General features: G+C 37.0%; 1 protein-coding gene across 2 annotated transcripts; it reads left to right on the forward strand.

The window, feature by feature from the left end:
• Positions 1 to 8,211: 8,211 nt before the first annotated feature.
• LOC116266174 (probable ADP-ribosylation factor GTPase-activating protein AGD8) lies at positions 8,212 to 17,485 on the forward strand. Of its 2 annotated transcripts, XM_031647287.2 has the most exons (7): positions 8,212 to 8,412; positions 8,523 to 8,641; positions 14,496 to 14,910; positions 15,033 to 15,287; positions 16,019 to 16,144; positions 16,383 to 16,484; positions 17,086 to 17,485. In XM_031647287.2, the coding sequence occupies exons 1-7, from the start codon at positions 8,341 to 8,343 to the stop codon at positions 17,191 to 17,193; spliced, it is 1,197 nt and encodes a 398-aa protein (XP_031503147.1). In that variant the 5' UTR covers positions 8,212 to 8,340; the 3' UTR covers positions 17,194 to 17,485. The 2 variants fall into 2 exon arrangements, with proteins under 2 accessions (XP_031503147.1, XP_031503148.1); XM_031647288.2 differs by lacking the exon at positions 8,212 to 8,412 and having other exon boundaries at positions 14,392 to 14,910.
• The last annotated feature ends 115 nt before the right edge of the window (positions 17,486 to 17,600 follow it).

The following is a 17,600-nucleotide window of genomic DNA, read 5'->3' on the forward strand; positions in this document are numbered from 1 at the left end:
GTTTGGTAACAGGAACGTTGAATAATACTGCGTTCCAAAGAAACAGAAAAGAAAAGACACATTCGGATTCCAAAGGACATAACATTATTCCTGCCACCAAACGCGGTCTTTGGTTCACAAGAATCACACGTCTTGAAGTCGCACCGGCCATTAAATCCGTGCCTTCCTGGTACTTCACATTCACCGGCTTCAGATATTCTGCACTCTCCGTAATTCGCGTTCACAGGAAGGAACCAGAGATCGAGATTTTACATAGCCACTGTATTGGAGGAGAAACAAAGGAAGAAGTTTATTATAAAGAAAAATGCAGGTCATGGCCCCATAGGAGTGGCATTTTGGCTGAAGAGATGCTACTGTATCTTTACTGATATAAATTTACTTTGCTTGGGATGCAGGCAGAATGATTAAAAAATTTCGGCCACTAATAATTCACTTTAAAAAAATAGTGATGATTTTTTTTTTTTTTTCTGTTATGTGCGCTTGAGTTGCATATAAGATGGCAGAAAAGGTTAGTGGACGTCCTTTTGCATGAGAAAATTATTTTTGATTATTTTTAAAAATAATTTTTTTAAGGGTCGTTTGCTGTATAAGGCTCACTTTGTGAGTGAATGTCCTATGAATATAACTTAAAATTGAGCAGATTTATAAAACACTAGAACTAGTGTTCTATAAATGTACCTGTCTTTAAGGTAGATTTACAAGATAGTCGCAAAGTATCCCTACCACTCAGCCACCCCTTAAATTCTTCTTTGTTTTCTTTTTTTTTTTTCTTTTAAAAAAGAGAGAACATATCCATAATTTCATATTAGAACACTCAAGGTTCATGTTAGGGTCCCATCATATAACCTTCTTGGCAATGGTAATTTTTATTGCAACATTATAAAAGTCAGCACTTTATAATAAGAAGAGAAGTTAAAGGGTTCTGTTGTTGATTTGGGGATACTCAAAATCTTGGAGGAGAGGATGTCAATGTCTTCTTTATAAATTTTCTGCTACCCTTCAAGCTATGATATCAAATGGTCCTATAAAACCAAGGGAGGAGTCAGAAATATATATATATATAACGGTGCCCTAAGTATATAGTTAACAAATTTTTAAATAGCCATGAAGCAAGGTCTTTGGGGGGCTGTCCTTTATAACCGGACCCACTAATTTAAGCTTTTAAATAGGCTGTGTGGAGCATACGCTTTTAGAGAATAATCTCCATGGGGCGTATGCCCCACAGAGCCTTCACCTGCCTATGCCCATGGAGTAGAGTCAGGAATTCATTGTCGTAGGAGCAAAATTATAATTTCTAAATTTTAACAAGAGCCAAAATAAAAATTTTCAAACTTTTTTTTGTATATGTGAAACCAAAATTTTTGAAACTTAGATATACATTTTTGAAGTTTAAAGGAACTGAAGGGATGGCCAAAGCCCCAGCGGGCCCCCCTTGCTTCCACCCCTAGATGAAACCACTTTAAAACTAGCTGCAGAGCAAGAAATTTTCGATTAAGAGGCACCGATTGTTTAAGTTTTAGACTTTAAGGAACACTTGTACATACATAAATAAAAAATGAGAAACTTAGCATTATTTTGGTAGAGATATTCATTAGGAATTCGAGTGGAACTAGCATGAGTACCCTTCTTGGGAGCATTGATTCTTTTTATCTACCAAAATGAGTTCTCTTACTACTTTAACTTTGAGGCGATGCCAAATGTACATGCTTCGATAGGTGAACTCCATATGTTTTGTAACTCTAAGGTTTGAGGTCGTGTCAAAATCTTCTTTGTGTAGCTTTTTATGTATAAATAATCATATAGTGAGAAAAAAATGAATAATTTTATTAACATTTTCCATTTTGAGATAAAAGCAAAAGGGTAGCTTGACTTGAACATTAAAAAGTGCATCAAGGTGAACTTTGTGGGGCAGTTTTGGCACCAAGAGCAACATATGAGTTTTTTTTTTTTTATGAATCTGTATGAGGTAAATTCATGACACATTTGTTCAAGTGCATGACAAATCTACTCTAATTTTGGAGTAGAAATTGTCTCTAATACGAAACGGCCTCTATAAGTTGTCAAACTGTTCTAAAACAGTGCAAATGGAACTTGTTTTCTAGCCAATGCCGTCGATTTTCTTTGCTTTTCAGTTCAGTTTTTATGAAGCAACCCATTTCCTTGATCCACTGAGAACCCGACTTGATCAAACCATCATGTGGCATGTGGTGGCGAAAATCTTGAGCTTATGGTGGACTAGGAGAAGCGCAGCTCCTGTTCACCCGACATCTGTGATAATGTCTGTCCTCTATGTTTGACAAAGATGGGACAACTGCAGCAACTTTGGCAGCAGCAGAATGGAGTAAGAATCTCATCAATCTTCAGAGAAAAAGAGAGAGTAAGTTACGAGATGTGGCAGGATATGAGTGAGCTCCAAATTTTGTAATGAAACCTCTGCCGAGGGCTTCCATTATTAGCTCGAAGAAAGGATCAGACACCGATTATTTCATGCTTGAAATTTATAGATGCGATGTAGATTTGGTGTCGCACGCTTTACTAGTGATAAAATTTATTATTCATGGAACAATGGCTTTGGTTAAACCTAAGGTAAGCTCTTATTTTACCATTTTGCATTGAAGAAAAGTCAGATCAATCGTTCGATGAACTATAATGAAACAAACAAATAACTTGAATCCAATTCATGTTCATATGAATTTCTAATTACATTCATTTAAATCAATATATATATATATATAATTACAAGTTTAATTCATTGAATTAATTATAATTGAGCAAATGAATTACTTAAATCTCATTTTTATTTATACTCACTTGTGATTACAATAATTTAAATGAATCAATATAGATTCAATTCATTTGATGAACTATAAATGAATGACTTAAATTTCATTACTCATATTTGAAACAAAAAAAAAGAGTAAATTCATGGTTCAAAATTAGTGAGTCTAATTTACTTGATTATGGTCCTCGATCCAAAATTATTTAGTTGGGCCTGGAGAAAAAGAAAAGGAGATCTAAATCTGTGTTGGGGATATGCAGTTTTGCAACAATCCCAGATCTAACAAACTTCTGATCAATTTACGTGCAAATGGCGGTATTGAGCCGACATGGCGGCAGAATTCTCTTTTCTTCTCAGAATCTCAGGCGGCAAGAGCTGGCCGCTTTTGGGTTTTTTTCAAGGAAAGGTTTCATATTGTTGAGTGACAAAGCTAGAAAAGCTCTACCCAAGAAAATAATTGCCGGAAAATGGTCAATTGCCAATTGAGACTTACAAATAATAAACAAGCACGTCATCTCGGGGACACCATAAATTTTCCAATTTTACAGAGTCACGGCTCCTCAAGACGTAGCATCTCGGTAACAGCTCCAAACTGCCATCTGGGTTTCACACGTCATATAGTTGACAAGAACTCAAAGCAAATCCAAAAGTAAAAAAATGATCGTAAAAAGTTTTTACTAATAATTAAGGTATTAAAAATGAAAAAAAAAAGATGGGTCGAAGTAAATAATTAGATTTAGAAACTGAGCACCGAAAATAAAATTTGTAAAAAAGATCATAGCGGGTAACAGTATTATATTATAATAAGAATATAAACTCCAACTCGCAAAACCAAAAGCAAAGTTCGGTTCACCTTCAGTCCTCGGCATGAAATAATGGCTGGGAATTTTGAATATAAATCGGATTCTTTTCCAGAGACCCGACCCGTTTCAGATCCGTCATCCTCGCGTCACGCCCCACTGGATGTACGGAACGCCTTTGAGCCTGACAATTGGATGGGACCCAGCGCGAAGGTGGGGCCCACGTCACTCAGCTTTGTCATTGCCTGTGGGTCCCGTTGTCCTTTTCTCGGTCACGTGCATCATGTGCAAGTTGCGGCCACCCCCGGCCGGCTGTTTCTCCATCCTAGATGTGACAAACGGGTCCCGGAGTTTCGGGTTTAAGACTTCGGACCTCGTGGACCCGAGAGGAGATCCGATACTCGCTCCCGGTTACTCCAATATTAGTTCCACACCCAAATGTGAACGTAAAAATCAGATTTGGATCAAATTCGGATTGTGAAATCAGATTTCGGATCTGTGTTCAAACGTGATCTTTCCTTATTCGCCTTCCAATTCAAATCTAAATATTTGAACAAATGGAATATAGTTAGAGCTTTATTCGATTCAAATCCAATCCATGTCCATACAAGAGGAGTGAGAATAAGGTTAACAACCTCAACCACTTAGAAAAGAGGCGTGAAGGCGCTCCGTTCCCCCTGCTCCCGAGGTCCCGAGGTCCTGGCCTGTGTCGTGACCATGGTAGGATACAGTACACCTATAGGCTGAGTACCATGATTTCAGTATTTTACAGTTGGGGAGGAGTAGCATTTACATGAATCAAACGGATCACAAATATTCAACTTGTAGATACGGATCTGAAGATCCAATATATGTGTTTTGGCTTCAAAGTAACGAGAGACATATATACGTGTCACTCTAGCTTTTCCATTTCAAATACGTCGACTTAACACTTGGGGATTTAAAATGGCTTAAAATTCTTCATTCTTGCTCTGCTAACATGTCCAAAATGTGTTTATATTGTTTCAATTCTAGGGAAATGTCTGAAAGTCTTCCACGTCTTTCACTTTAAGCCTTTATGTAAGAGGCTTAAAAATATTTCGACTTCAATGATATGCATCTTCGTTGTGCACATGCTTCCCAAGTATAAATGGCTGAGTTTTTAAGATCTTACAGTTATGATGTGGAGTTTTGAACCAGAGATAGCCCCTTTTCAAGTAACCCACCAGTAGAGAAGATTGAAGCTCTTCAAGAGTCTTCTCCATGTAAGCACGACTCAGCTCATTTATATGTAACAGAGAGAACAGAGAGCCAAGTGCTGGACTTGGACTGCACGCTCTTATAACTTCCCATCAACTGAAGGTTTCTGGTTCTGCCGCTTAACTGCGTTCATATACGTTGTAGGATCTTCTGTTCAGTGTTCTCTTTGTAGGTGCCTTTGTCATCTATTGGAATCCAACTTCCCATAAAAACTTATAAAGATAGAAAACCCACCATGCACTTCCCGGCTTCATTTCGAGCGTACAACGATTTAGCATCTGTAGATTTACTTGATGAGGCCGAGCATTTGAGTCTTGGATGTATAGATTCTATATCAGAAGCGGAGCTATCATGGGCTCATTCCAGCCTATATAGTAGTAAAATTTTTTATTTATCATGTGTTGAGCTTTGGCCTAGACATATGGGGTGCCCACACAAGACCCGCGCCAACACCCTTTAGCTCTACATGCATCAAATCAATTGCAATAATAAAATGAATCATGTCCCTCAACTAAAACTTTTTAACTCCCCCACTGCTCTATATATGAAAAAAGAACCTGCAACTGGTAATAACATATTGAATACTGATATGATATCTTACTAAATAGCCAACACCACTAATAATATAACGTTATATATATATATATATATATATGAGCTGAAATCCTCTAGTCATATTGACCAATGTCCATTCAGAACTGCCCGATCCATTGCACCGGTCAGTATACCATGAGAGACAAATTAGGATGGAGAAATCCACAAATCATATATATATATATATATATATATATATATATATATATATATATATAGAGAGAGAGAGAGAGAGAGAGAGAGATTTTGGTGGAGGGTAGAGGGGGCACAACACCCCTATGGTCTTTTTTTTTATGAAATTAAAACTATTCTTAAGGTTGAAGTTCATGCGATTCCCGCCACAGGAAGTATTCCCAAGAACATTTCGTCTATTTTGTTATGAAGTTTAATAAACGGATAAGCTTAACTTAATAAAGCAAATACTGAAAGTCTACCGTTTGAAAGAATCGCAAGTAAAACTTTTTCATCCGCAAAAAAGTTATCGAAAGAAAGTTGGAAGATCCTAACTTTGGTTATAACTACTAGTACACCTCCACTTTTATAACAAATTGAATGTAAATTAAGATAGGACTAGCATAAGATTTAACGTTGCATTTATAATTATTATTATCCAAGACAATGACCTCGATTAACTAATGTTCCTTTTCTTTTCCATTGGGCAGCTGCAGACCGAGATTTCCATTCACAATGCAGCAATGGGATTAATTGCTCACATATATATATATATATATATATATATATATCTTGATCTTATAAACTGAACAATTACCCACAACATCTCCTGCCTTTCAAGATATTTTAACTCTATTGCAGAAGTTTAAGGGCATGTTTGGATGACACTAGGAATGTCAATGTATCAGAGATATCCGACCCGTCCAATCCGAAAAATCAGATATGAAAAAAAAATTAATATTCGATTAAGAAATCGGATCGGATTTGGATTTAATAAAAGACATCTGATCGGATTCAGATATGACTTTTTTTTTATTCGGATTAGAATCCGAAATATGAACATTCGAAAGTTGACATGCCTAGATGACACCCTCATCGGACCTAGTTTTGTGGAAACTTGAAAAACCTAGATTTTTACTGTGTTATAAAAATTTTTAGTTTATTTGTTTGGATGACATGCCCAAAACTTGGTTTTTCACGAATAACCTGGGATGCTACAAAACCAAGTTTTATCAAAACTGGTTTTTCTCAAATCCAGTTTTGATGGCATCCAAACACTTGCAAAATCTAAGTTTTACCTCCAAAACTTGGTTTTGTGGTATCTTCCAAACATCTCTTAAAAGAGTTTTTTTTTTTTTTTTTTTCTCATTTGAAATTAATATTCCATCTATTGAAGGGAGATGTCGTTATTTTGCAAACTATCTGAATCACGTTACTTCCTATCTCGTATCGTTGCTTCTTTTCCTATAATCTAGTGGTGGGGATCTCAATGGATCAGATTTTAATCGAACATGGATCCGAATCAGAATTTACTTAGTCGGCTTAATTGGTAGTTGGTTTTCCATTTAATCCACTGATTTATATCCAAATTTGAATTTGAGTCCCAAACAAAATCCATTGGCATAGTAAGACTGAATCTGAAGCCGTAGAGTCCTTGGGGTTTCGGGCCTGCCAGACTCAGATCCAGCTTCCGAACATCATGTATAAATTGACTTGAATTAGCCGTTTCAAATCGAAGGGGAAGCTTTTTGGATTTGACAGATTTTTCTTGATTTAGTTTTGTATATTTTTGTTCTCTATTTTTTTTATTCTTAAAAATTTTAAATATAAAAATATTATTTTGATTCGGTTCACCAACAATTTTTGTTAGCAACCATTATCTGAAATTCTTTTGTTGACCAATTAGATTTTGAAAACTGAATCTATCAACATTTCTCTCGGAAGCGATCGAGCCAACTGCAGGAAAACATGGAATTTAAATGGATTGGATTATTCAATTAATTGAATATTACTTAAATTGAACTCGATTGGATATACATAGATAGTATCAATAGCAGAGCCAAATTTACTGTTGTATAAATTTTATTTTTTGATGGGACGCAACGTATATAAATAAGTAAATAATTGTAAGACATTTATATAAAAATAAAGAAAATTTTTTGTTGCTGGTGTGGCAATTGCCCACGCAAGCATATATGTAGCTCTGCTACTGCATAGACTCTCCGATATGAATATAAGGTACATGGATGTAAATACACGTTCGGGTATTGGTACGAAGATGCAGATACAAACTCAACAAATTTAGCAAACATTGGTACAGAAATACGGCAGTGTATATACATGTATATATACAAAATATCAGAAAAAAATTCAAAATGAAGGCAACTTTTAAATAAATAAGTAGTATAGATAAAAATAATATATGTTAATAACTAATAACTAGTAAAAAAGCATCAAACGTAACTTAAAAACAAGCTAAATCAAGCAAAAATAGATAGTTTGGATCAATTTTGAGCCAAGAAATACACAGATTTATCCAAGTACCAGATTTACCATGTTGATAATGGACACCTAACTGAAGTTCTTATGTGATTTATATATGAATTGTTACATAAAATTCAAAAGCTGCAGTCACGAGTGGAATTATATAAATCGGACCTGAAATATTTCATCATTCAGTCCGATCAGCGGATTTGAGTTTGAATTGAATATTAGATTATATATATCCAAACCAGGTGGACTTTCTCAACGGAAACCCGACATGTAAGGGTAAGAGCGTAATTTTCTACGGGTAAACTGGTTTCCCACTGGGCGAGTCGCGCGCAGGCCGAGACGAGGGAAGGGAAAAACTCAAAAAGTCAGGTGCTCTGAACGCGCTCTGCCTCTCTCATTCTCTCTTCTCTCTCGCTCTCGCTCTCTCTTTTCCTCGTTTCTCGTCCGCGCGCTCGCCGGGATCTTGCTCGTTTCCCGGAAACCATGGCAACGGCGGAGAACTTTAACGACAAGAACGCCATCTTTCGCAAGTTGAAATCGAGGTCGGAGAACAAGGTCTGGACTTCTGTCTGCCGCTCACGCTCTTTCTTTCCTATTCAACCTTTATTTTATTGGGTTGGGAATTCGTTGATCTGAACCGGTAACCTTTCCGATCGATGCCGCAGATGTGCTTCGATTGTAACGCGAAGAATCCAACTTGGGCGTCGGTTACTTACGGGGTCTTCCTCTGCATCGACTGCTCGGCCGTTCATCGGAGCCTTGGTGTGCATGTCAGCTTCGTCAGGTAGTCTGGCTGCTTGCCTTTCCGAGTTCGGGCTTCGGGCCAATGGATGTCATGGTCAATTGTTTCTGTGGAACTTCCTTCAGCTTTTTTGGTTGGATTGATGACAAGTGAATTTTTTTCTCTTCCTTTGTTGGATTAATCGGGTGTTGAGTGCGTCCTCTGATTGCTCGATTTGATGATGACTATTGATGCATGAGTTGGTGCTCTCGAGGTGCAAGGGGCGAGCATTTTGAATTCGTGAGGTTTGTTGAACCTCGGAGCAGTGGTGTTCGATTCTAAATTAAGAAATTTGAACGGATGGGAATCCGGTGTTGTTCTCTCTAATTTTCCTTCGCAATGATTTCTGTGAAATGATTTTCTTTGCTTTGCTTAATCTTTTTTTTCTATGGTCACAATGAAGCATTGGTTGATGGATCACTTTCATGGAAACTTTTCTTTTCTCTCCAGCTTCAATAAGTGAACGAATTTATTTGGCATAATGTAAAGGTTTTTCTGTTACATTTTTATACGGGTTGCATACAGTTGAGAAATATCAACCTGCTGCTGAATAATTTTGTGTTTCGATGCCAATAACCTTACGTTGTATGCTGTTAGTGGGAGACAAATTAAGGTAAGATTGCAGTTGGTGAATGAGAATTTTGTGACCGTCAGGGTTCCAAGACTAAGTTATTCAGGTTGTTAAATAAAGTATAAAGCTTAAGACAAAATAGATCTTCTATTTGTTGTCCTTTGCCTATTTTCTGCAGAGGGCTGTATTCACGGAAGAAGTCTGTTCTTTACAAGCATTTTGGATTTCAAGATATTGAATTCTTGTTGTATGCTGAATATTTAGTGTAATATAGTCACCGGAGCTCACTAAGCATTTGCTGGAGTAGTGGATATGAAGAGGAATTGCTAGGTCATGGCATGAAGGTAGAAGTTTTTCGGGATTCACAAGTTGAAAGTTGCAGAGTTAATAGAACTCAAGACTAGATGCAGGCAGGAATTTCTGGGAAGATTATGAAGACTATTCCTAACTGATGCAATGAGAAGCAAGGGAAATAAGATGTTACCATGCATCCTTAAAAAAAAAAAGTAAGCTTCAAAATAATTGGAGGAATGTTTTGCTTGCAGATTAACAGAAAAAAAAAAGATTGAAAAGAATGCAAAAGGTTGACAAATTTGTACATCGGGCTAAGAGGGCAATAATGTGTAAAGGATCTTTCCTTTAGAGACCCCTTGAAAAGCTAGCCCAAACCCTGTGATTGGTATAGTGATGTTTGGATTTCTTGTAATGGTCACACCAAACTCATGCACAAGAGCATGTTATTTTGACTCAATAGAAGATAGCATATTTAATATGTCAGTACGGGGATAATTTTATTAAACATATCCACTTACTTCAGGAAAAATGGTTTAGATATCTCCAAGAAGAGTTCATCTATATCTTAAATAAAATAGTCAAATTCCTCTCATGACCAAAATAGGTATAGCATTGTCACATTGCCAACCCTGCCCATGCACCTAAATTTCGAGCAACACCCTTTGGCTATGCAGAATTATCATCCAAATTTTGAGTAACCAACTCTACAAAGTGTCGATTGAATTTCAGTTGACACTTCTTAAGAACCTTGTGAAGTCCCTTGATAAATTCTAGGACAGCTTTTTTCAGTCCAAAAACTTAGAACTTGTCAAAATAGGTAATGTTTGTACAGAAAATAATTGGTTGGTGGTTGTGGAAGAAGAAGGGAAGTGGTAGGGTGGAAATAATGTGGTCATAGTGGTAGATGTGGCTACTACAATTGTAGTCATGTCTGTATGCAAATAGGTGTGTATCAAAGGTGAGAAATATGATGGATGAAGGGGATAGTGGAAATGATGGTGGTTATGACAATAAGGTAGCGTTTGGTTGGGCACCCTGATGTGGAGGGGAAACTTCACTAGGGGAAAATTCCCTTGGTAAAGGGTGGAAGGGGAGAAATTTCCCCTCATCCTAAAATGAGGTGTGCTTGATGAACTAAAAAAAGCTTGAGTAGAGAAACTTTTGGGTGATTGATGACTACGTCATGAGGGAAGGGGAGACAAACAGTTGTAAATAACCAACTGTTACAATGTCTTTATTTTTTAATTTGTTTTTCAATAATCACACGATTTTTATCTTATTTATTTTATCTCATACTTTTATTTGAGATATATTCGAAATTCCAAAATAAGTTGTCAGGCTATACTTTTATTATAAATATATTTAAAATTGAAAAATAAGCTGGTGGGCCACACTTTTTTAATATATTCAAAATTATTGTAAATTACTTTTATTTCAAAGGAAACTTCATTTAGATGCATATTATCTACTTTGCATTCTCACATACCAAGGGAACAACCCAGCATTTAATCAAATAACGTGTTCATACCAGCTCAACCCTGTCATGATAAAAGTTGAACATGATACATCATACATCCATCTGAGCACCTAATTTGTGCAATTGAGGAACAACCACATGCAATAGCATCATATTCCAAGACACTATCAACCATCTATATCAGTTTGCCACTTAGGTGGCTCATGACAACTTGGGTTGGCCCTGCTATGCTGTATGAGGGTGTGCAATGTTTGAAAATACATGTAATGTGCCTCAAGAGGTATAGCGTAGCTGGTCGGGTTAAGGTCCTGTAATAAGGCATGTCTCTAGTTTAATTCTTGTGGACACCTTGCTCTTGCGTCTTAAGGTGATGAGACACAACACCTAAGTTGAAGGGTGCACCACTGTCACTGTTGATGTCGGCACAACTTATGACCCGAAATGGAGGGGGGAAGTCGATGGCCTTCGGTCCTTGTTGTGGGTGGTAAAGGCTCACCCAAAAAAATACATGGGAAGGTAAAAATGAGTTGTCATTAGCTTCAGTCATGCAAGAAGAAGTGAGAGGAGGGCATGTTCTAAAAGTGGGACATGCAATCTGTGGGCATAAGGCCATAAAATGGATTGTTGTTGCTGCAGCATCTGCAAGTCAGGTTAGTAATGAGTCCAAAACATGCCTGCTGCAGCAGTGCCAGATCTATAAAATCTAAGCCCGGTGGACAAAAATGATATAGTGAGATGAGAAAACATTGATTGCTGAGAAGAAAAAGTCATGCAGTTAGAAGAGAAAATCACCAAAAAATGACCTCTGACCAGCATCAATGATCAATGAAGAATGGGGCCACACAGATAGGGAGAGAGAGGGAGGTGTTAGGTGCTGCCAAGATAAGGTTTTGTTTTTTAATATAATAAAGACAGGCTGCTTCAGGGAAGAAGATACCATTTCAGATCATCTGTAGCTTTTTTTCCGGAGGGCAGGAAAGCTGCATGGTGGCAGAGTTAGATTTTTTTTTTTCTTAGCTGGGGCATTGTATAGTTTTAAAAGTTTTCACTAGGGTTCAGAACAACCTTAGCTGTTGTTGGCATGGAGGTGGAACACAGTTGCCACTGTCATGGAGGAAGGAGGCCACTGTTGCAATCTTCAGACTGCTGGTACGCCCTGATAAAGAGAGTAATTTACCGGGTGAAAAAGTCAGACCCTCAGGTAAATTTCACCCAAAATCTCCAGGTTTCAGGTAGGAAAATTAACCTTGTTTGATGGGGGCAGGGAAAGCCATGTTGTTTCCCCTCTTTTACAGTATTTCCACGCCCCATCAAATGCACCCAAAAGATGGTGGGAGTGGCAGTGCACTTGTAACATATAAAACTGATTTTGAGGCGAGGCATGGAACACATTTTTCAAGCACAACTAGGGATTTATGATGGAATTCATGTACCGATGCCTTTAGAGGCCTTGGCCTTTGTATCTGGCAGTCCCGATAGGCTGATTCCATAATCTGTCCTTTTTTTTTTGTTTTTAACCTAGGAGTCATGATTCCATAATTTTTTGGGAACATCATTTCCAGTGAAAAGTTTCTGATTTCCAGAGTTTGTCCAATACTCCAATCTATTTTCTGAGTCAGCCATGTTCTGCTTTTAACATGTGCTTTTTGGCATCCATATATGCTTCTTATGACTATGTTGTGTACCATTTTCACTATTAGAAGATTTATGGTATGCCATGGGAATAATGACTACTGTTGCATAATTTGGTGTACATGTCAACCATGCAAAAATGGTGACAGTTGGAATTGAGAGTTTTTTCTAGGTTACTTGGTTAAGGTTTGCATGAGAAGGAGGGCTGAATCCTTGAAGATGAAATGATGCAATTTGTGTTGTATTAATGGCGTTCTTTCATTATATATTTATATGTTTGATATTTGGTTCTTGTCAGGTTTCTTTCTTTTATTTTCATTTCCTGACCATATGTTATCACATGTGTGTTATTCTATGGGGCATCAGTATGTCTAAATGCTAGACTACATTGCCTGTTTTATGAAGTATCATCTTGTCACATGCTAGTCTTTGTCCATTTGCAGACCATTTTATACATATGGAAAAAATTTTATTATCTAGTGAGTAAACTACATAAGCTATAGCTTCTAGGAGAATTTCATTCTTCAGAGCAATGTTATCACTGGCGTATCGTATCGCGTATTGGTCGGGCCGACCTATACGCCGTATCGTAACGTATCGTAAAATTAATTTTTAATTTGTAAAAAATATTAAAAAATTATAAAAAATAGAAAAAAAATAGAAAAATTCTAAAAAAAATCTGAAAAAACAAGCAAAACTCTCTCTTGATATGATTTGCTTACAATAATTGCACTTAACTCTTAACCTATCTTTGGGATTCACCCTTGTACACCACTGCCATGCAGGATCCGACATTATATCTTCACAAAATAAGTAAAAACATACAAATAAATGTAGGAAATAAGAGAAATGAATGATTCAACAACAAAAATGAGTTATTTCTTACCTTTTTGGTGTTAGAAACTAAAAAATCCTCTTTCTCCAAGCTTCCCACCGTCTCGAGACTCCTCACAACGAGAAATAAAGCTTCTTCACCGGCAAATCTTGATGCAAATGGAGAAAATCTCTCCCTCCCATGTCTCTTGCAGTGTTTAGAAACAAGAAAAGAGAGAGAGAGAGAAGCATAGGTTTCAAAATAAGATGCAAAAAAGGGGCCGTCGGGCCCCTTTTTCATTTTACCCCTATATCGTACGATACGGGGCTGTATCGCATGTATTGTGCGATACGGGTGTGATACGCACGTGTATCATGTTTCGAACACGTATCGTACAAGTTTTTTTGACCTATACGATACATATCGTATGATATGCGTCTGTATCGTATTATACAAATAACATTGCTTCAGAGTTCAGGATACACATTGGCAAGGTTGTGCTCTTATCATCTTCTTTATTCTGCAAAAGTGATAAGCTACTACCTATAGGTTTTTCAGTGTCTTGGTTTTGCCCATAAATTGCGTGTTCTGCTTCTATAATATACCTGTAATTGGTTTACCTAAGTGGTAGGCAGGAACTAAAGTAATTTCACATGCTGCCATGCAGGAGATGGAATGTGGCAGAATTCATGCCTACATTTTGCTTTTAAACTTAAACATTGGGTACTTACCGCTTTTAGTTTCTTTTGAGATAAAATGGACTTCTACATTTGCGTATTTTGCTGCTCAATATTTGGATTTCTCTAGGTGAAGTACAAGTGCATTGTGTTCCATGCTGCTATAAATTCATGGCTGCACTTTCCTTGAAGCTTGAGCATCAGTTTTGACTGTTTGTAAGTTGCTTTTGAGATCAAGGACTCCTTTGTGTTTTAATGTTTTGCTGTTCAATATTTGGATTTTGCTAGGTGAAGCATTGACATTTCATGTTCCCCCCGATTGTTAGCCATTTCATTATGAGAATAATGTCTTCTGCACTGCTGAAGCTTATACCATGTTGCTTGGCAAACAGGTCGACAAATTTAGATTCATGGACCCCAGAACAGCTAAAGATGATGAGTTTTGGAGGAAATAATCGTGCTCATGTTTTCTTTAAACAGCATGGATGGACTGATGGTGGTAAAATTGAAGCAAAATACACATCAAGAGCTGCTGAACTATACAGGCAACTTTTGTCAAAAGAAGTTGCAAAGAGTGGCACTGATGACATTGTTTTGAATTCTCCAAAATCTCCTATTGCTTTCTCCCAGTCTGCAAATGCTATTGGTGGTTTTCCTGATGACAAGGTTGTGGAAATTGCAAAAGAAGCTCCAATTGATAAGCCTATGTCACCTAAAACTCCTTCTCAACCTGTCAAGAAACCTCTTGGTGCAAAGAAAACAGGAACTAAGACAGGAGGACTGGGTGCTAGGAAACTTACTACGAAGGTACATGCACCTCAAGAAGTTTGAGGTTATACCAATAAATTAATTTTTCTGGATCGCTTTGAAGTTTTATGAGTTGTGAATTTTCTTCAGTATAATATTTCTTAGTGACTTTTTGACTACAGACCAGTGAAAGCCTGTATGATCAAAAGCCTGTTGAACCTGCACCAGTGGTTAGTTCCTCAGTTAGTTCTACCACTACACTGACTTCCTCTTTACCTTCCCGTTTTGAATATGTGGAGAGTATGAATTCTGATGACAATACTAGTGGCCCTCAAGTCATCAGCCACGTTTCTCCACCCAAATCTTCAAGCTTCTTTGCAGAATATGGAATGGGGAGTGGCACTGAGAAAAGAGCATCTTCCAGTTCTAAAGTACAGGTGCCATTCTTTCCATCGCTCTTTTAGTGATCTACATGTCTTTTAAGAAGGTATGTTTTTTTGTCGTTTTAGTTCCTCAAGCTTATGATACATGCCTTGTACTCATAGACGTGATATAAATAACTTTTCTATGTATGATTTTTTATTTTAACTGTTGAAGGAGTCATCCTTTAAAGTTTAAACATGTACCTTTTTTTCTCCTACTAAAGGAAATGGTGTGCGTGGCTTGTCTCTGTTTATTTCCTTCCAGCAGTTTGACATTTATTATCTAAACAATGCTACCTGGTAAAAGGAGTTTCTGCTTTTCTCTTTAATGACAATGCTCAATCTCTCTCATTTATTCTTTTAAAAGAGGTTTAATCTGCTCTTCTGGTGTTACTGTGATTCTTTTGATCCCAGTGTTGTTTATCGCCTTAAGCCCTCATTTGAAGAATTGTTGTTTTTTAGATTCTGAAAGATCTTCACTCAAACACCAGTGATTGGCTGGGCTGTTAATCTTCAAATTTCAATATATTATCTATAAGCAAGGGTAATATGTTTTAAAGACTAAAGAGGACAAGGCATTAAATTATAAGGAGGTTCGGAAAATGGAAAGGAAGAAGTAAAATAGTGGTTAAGTTTTCAATTTTGACATGGGAGCTAGGAAGTTTACTCGTTCTTTGTTGTTATTAGTTCCAGAATATCTACTGTGAGGACGTTTACTTTCTAACTGCTGTGTTGATGAATTGCAGATTGAGGAGACAAATGAAGCCAGACAGAAATTCTCTAATGCAAAGTCTATTTCATCAGCTCAGTTTTTTGGTGATCAAAGTAAGGCTAGTGATGTGGAGACCCAAGTCACCTTGCAGAAGTTCTCGGTATATTTAGTATTTCTGATAGAGTTTTATGTTACTGTCAAGTGCCTTCTGTTGCAATTGTATCTTTAAATTATATTTTTCATAATCTTAGTCTCTTATGTACCTGGCAAGTTGTTTTTTCCTTGCATCTGGCCTGAGTTCCTTTCCAATGGCTTTTTTCATTTTTTGTGTGTGTCTGTGTGCTTGCAAATTTAGTTTTTGACTTGCTATTCTTAGGAATTCTTTTGTCTTACCATAGGGTTCAGCCGCTATTTCAAGTGCTGATCTTTTTGGCCAAAGCAGAAATGATTCTCGGGTTGACTTGACAGCAAGTGACCTTATTAACCGCATTTCTTTTCAGGTACTTGTGATTTTTTGCTTCCCAAATTCATTTTACATTGGTGTAGTTGACTAGCAAAACTAGTCAGTTTGGATGTTATTCTTGTTTTTCAGTTATTCTAGTCTTAAGTTGTGGGTTAAACTCTCTTTTCTTTTCCTTTTTCTGTCACATAACATTTTTTCTTATTAACTTGCATGTCAGTTTTGGAGTTAGCGTCTGTAGAGTTCTCACATAACTTGAACACGGAAGCTCATCTATGATGAAGTTACATCTTATCTGTATCGGTGTATGAAAAATAGCTTATCTGATTTATAGGAACTTCTTAAGACTTTCCATGCCTTTCAATGATGAGCAAGTCTTTGATTATATTGACTTCGGTTCTGGTTTTGGTTTTCCTCCCCCAGCTCCTCCTCCTGGGCAGAAATATTTAGCAATCCTCGGCTGATTGTTCTGCTGAACAATGAATCCCATCTCTGGAATTGAATGGTTTTTTTTTTTTATTTATGATTTCACAATCATTTTATGTCCCTGCTTGTAATTTGAACTATTCAAGTTTTGTTCCTACCGTATATTCCTTTGGTCATTTTTCTATGTTACATGAAAAATATATTTTACTTTTCAGGCATCACAAGACATTTCTTCATTGAAGAACATAGCAGGGGAGACTGGCAAGAAACTTACGTCTTTAGCTTCGAGCTTCCTAACGGATATTCAGGACAGAATTCTTTGAGCAAAAGTGCTTGTGGCTGTTTAAAATTATTTGTGGTCTAGCTCAGACACAATAAGTTCTGGTTTTTAGTATATATATATAATATATATATGTATACCTTAAAAGGTTCCTTTTCTTTTTCTTGGTTCTGGGAATATCAATCGATAAATCCCATCTGATAGCATGGATGCTGTACCTTCAATGGTATGCAACGAACTTAAATGAACACACAACTGAGAGTCCTGTGTTCAAATCTTCTTGCTCTTCCTGTTTCTGCTTTTAATATGACTGGAAATTGACTCGCCTTTCTCGATGAGAGAGATCGATCGATCTGGTTATACGCTTTTCAAGTGTCATACTCGGCTGGGAACTCTTGCTTCTACTAGGATTGATTGCTTAGCTATGCAAGATCGCGACTGAAAAGGATA

The sequence above is a fragment of the Nymphaea colorata genome, chromosome 12, assembly GCF_008831285.2.
Source record: "Nymphaea colorata isolate Beijing-Zhang1983 chromosome 12, ASM883128v2, whole genome shotgun sequence".
In the NCBI taxonomy this organism is placed as follows: domain Eukaryota; kingdom Viridiplantae; phylum Streptophyta; class Magnoliopsida; order Nymphaeales; family Nymphaeaceae; genus Nymphaea; species Nymphaea colorata.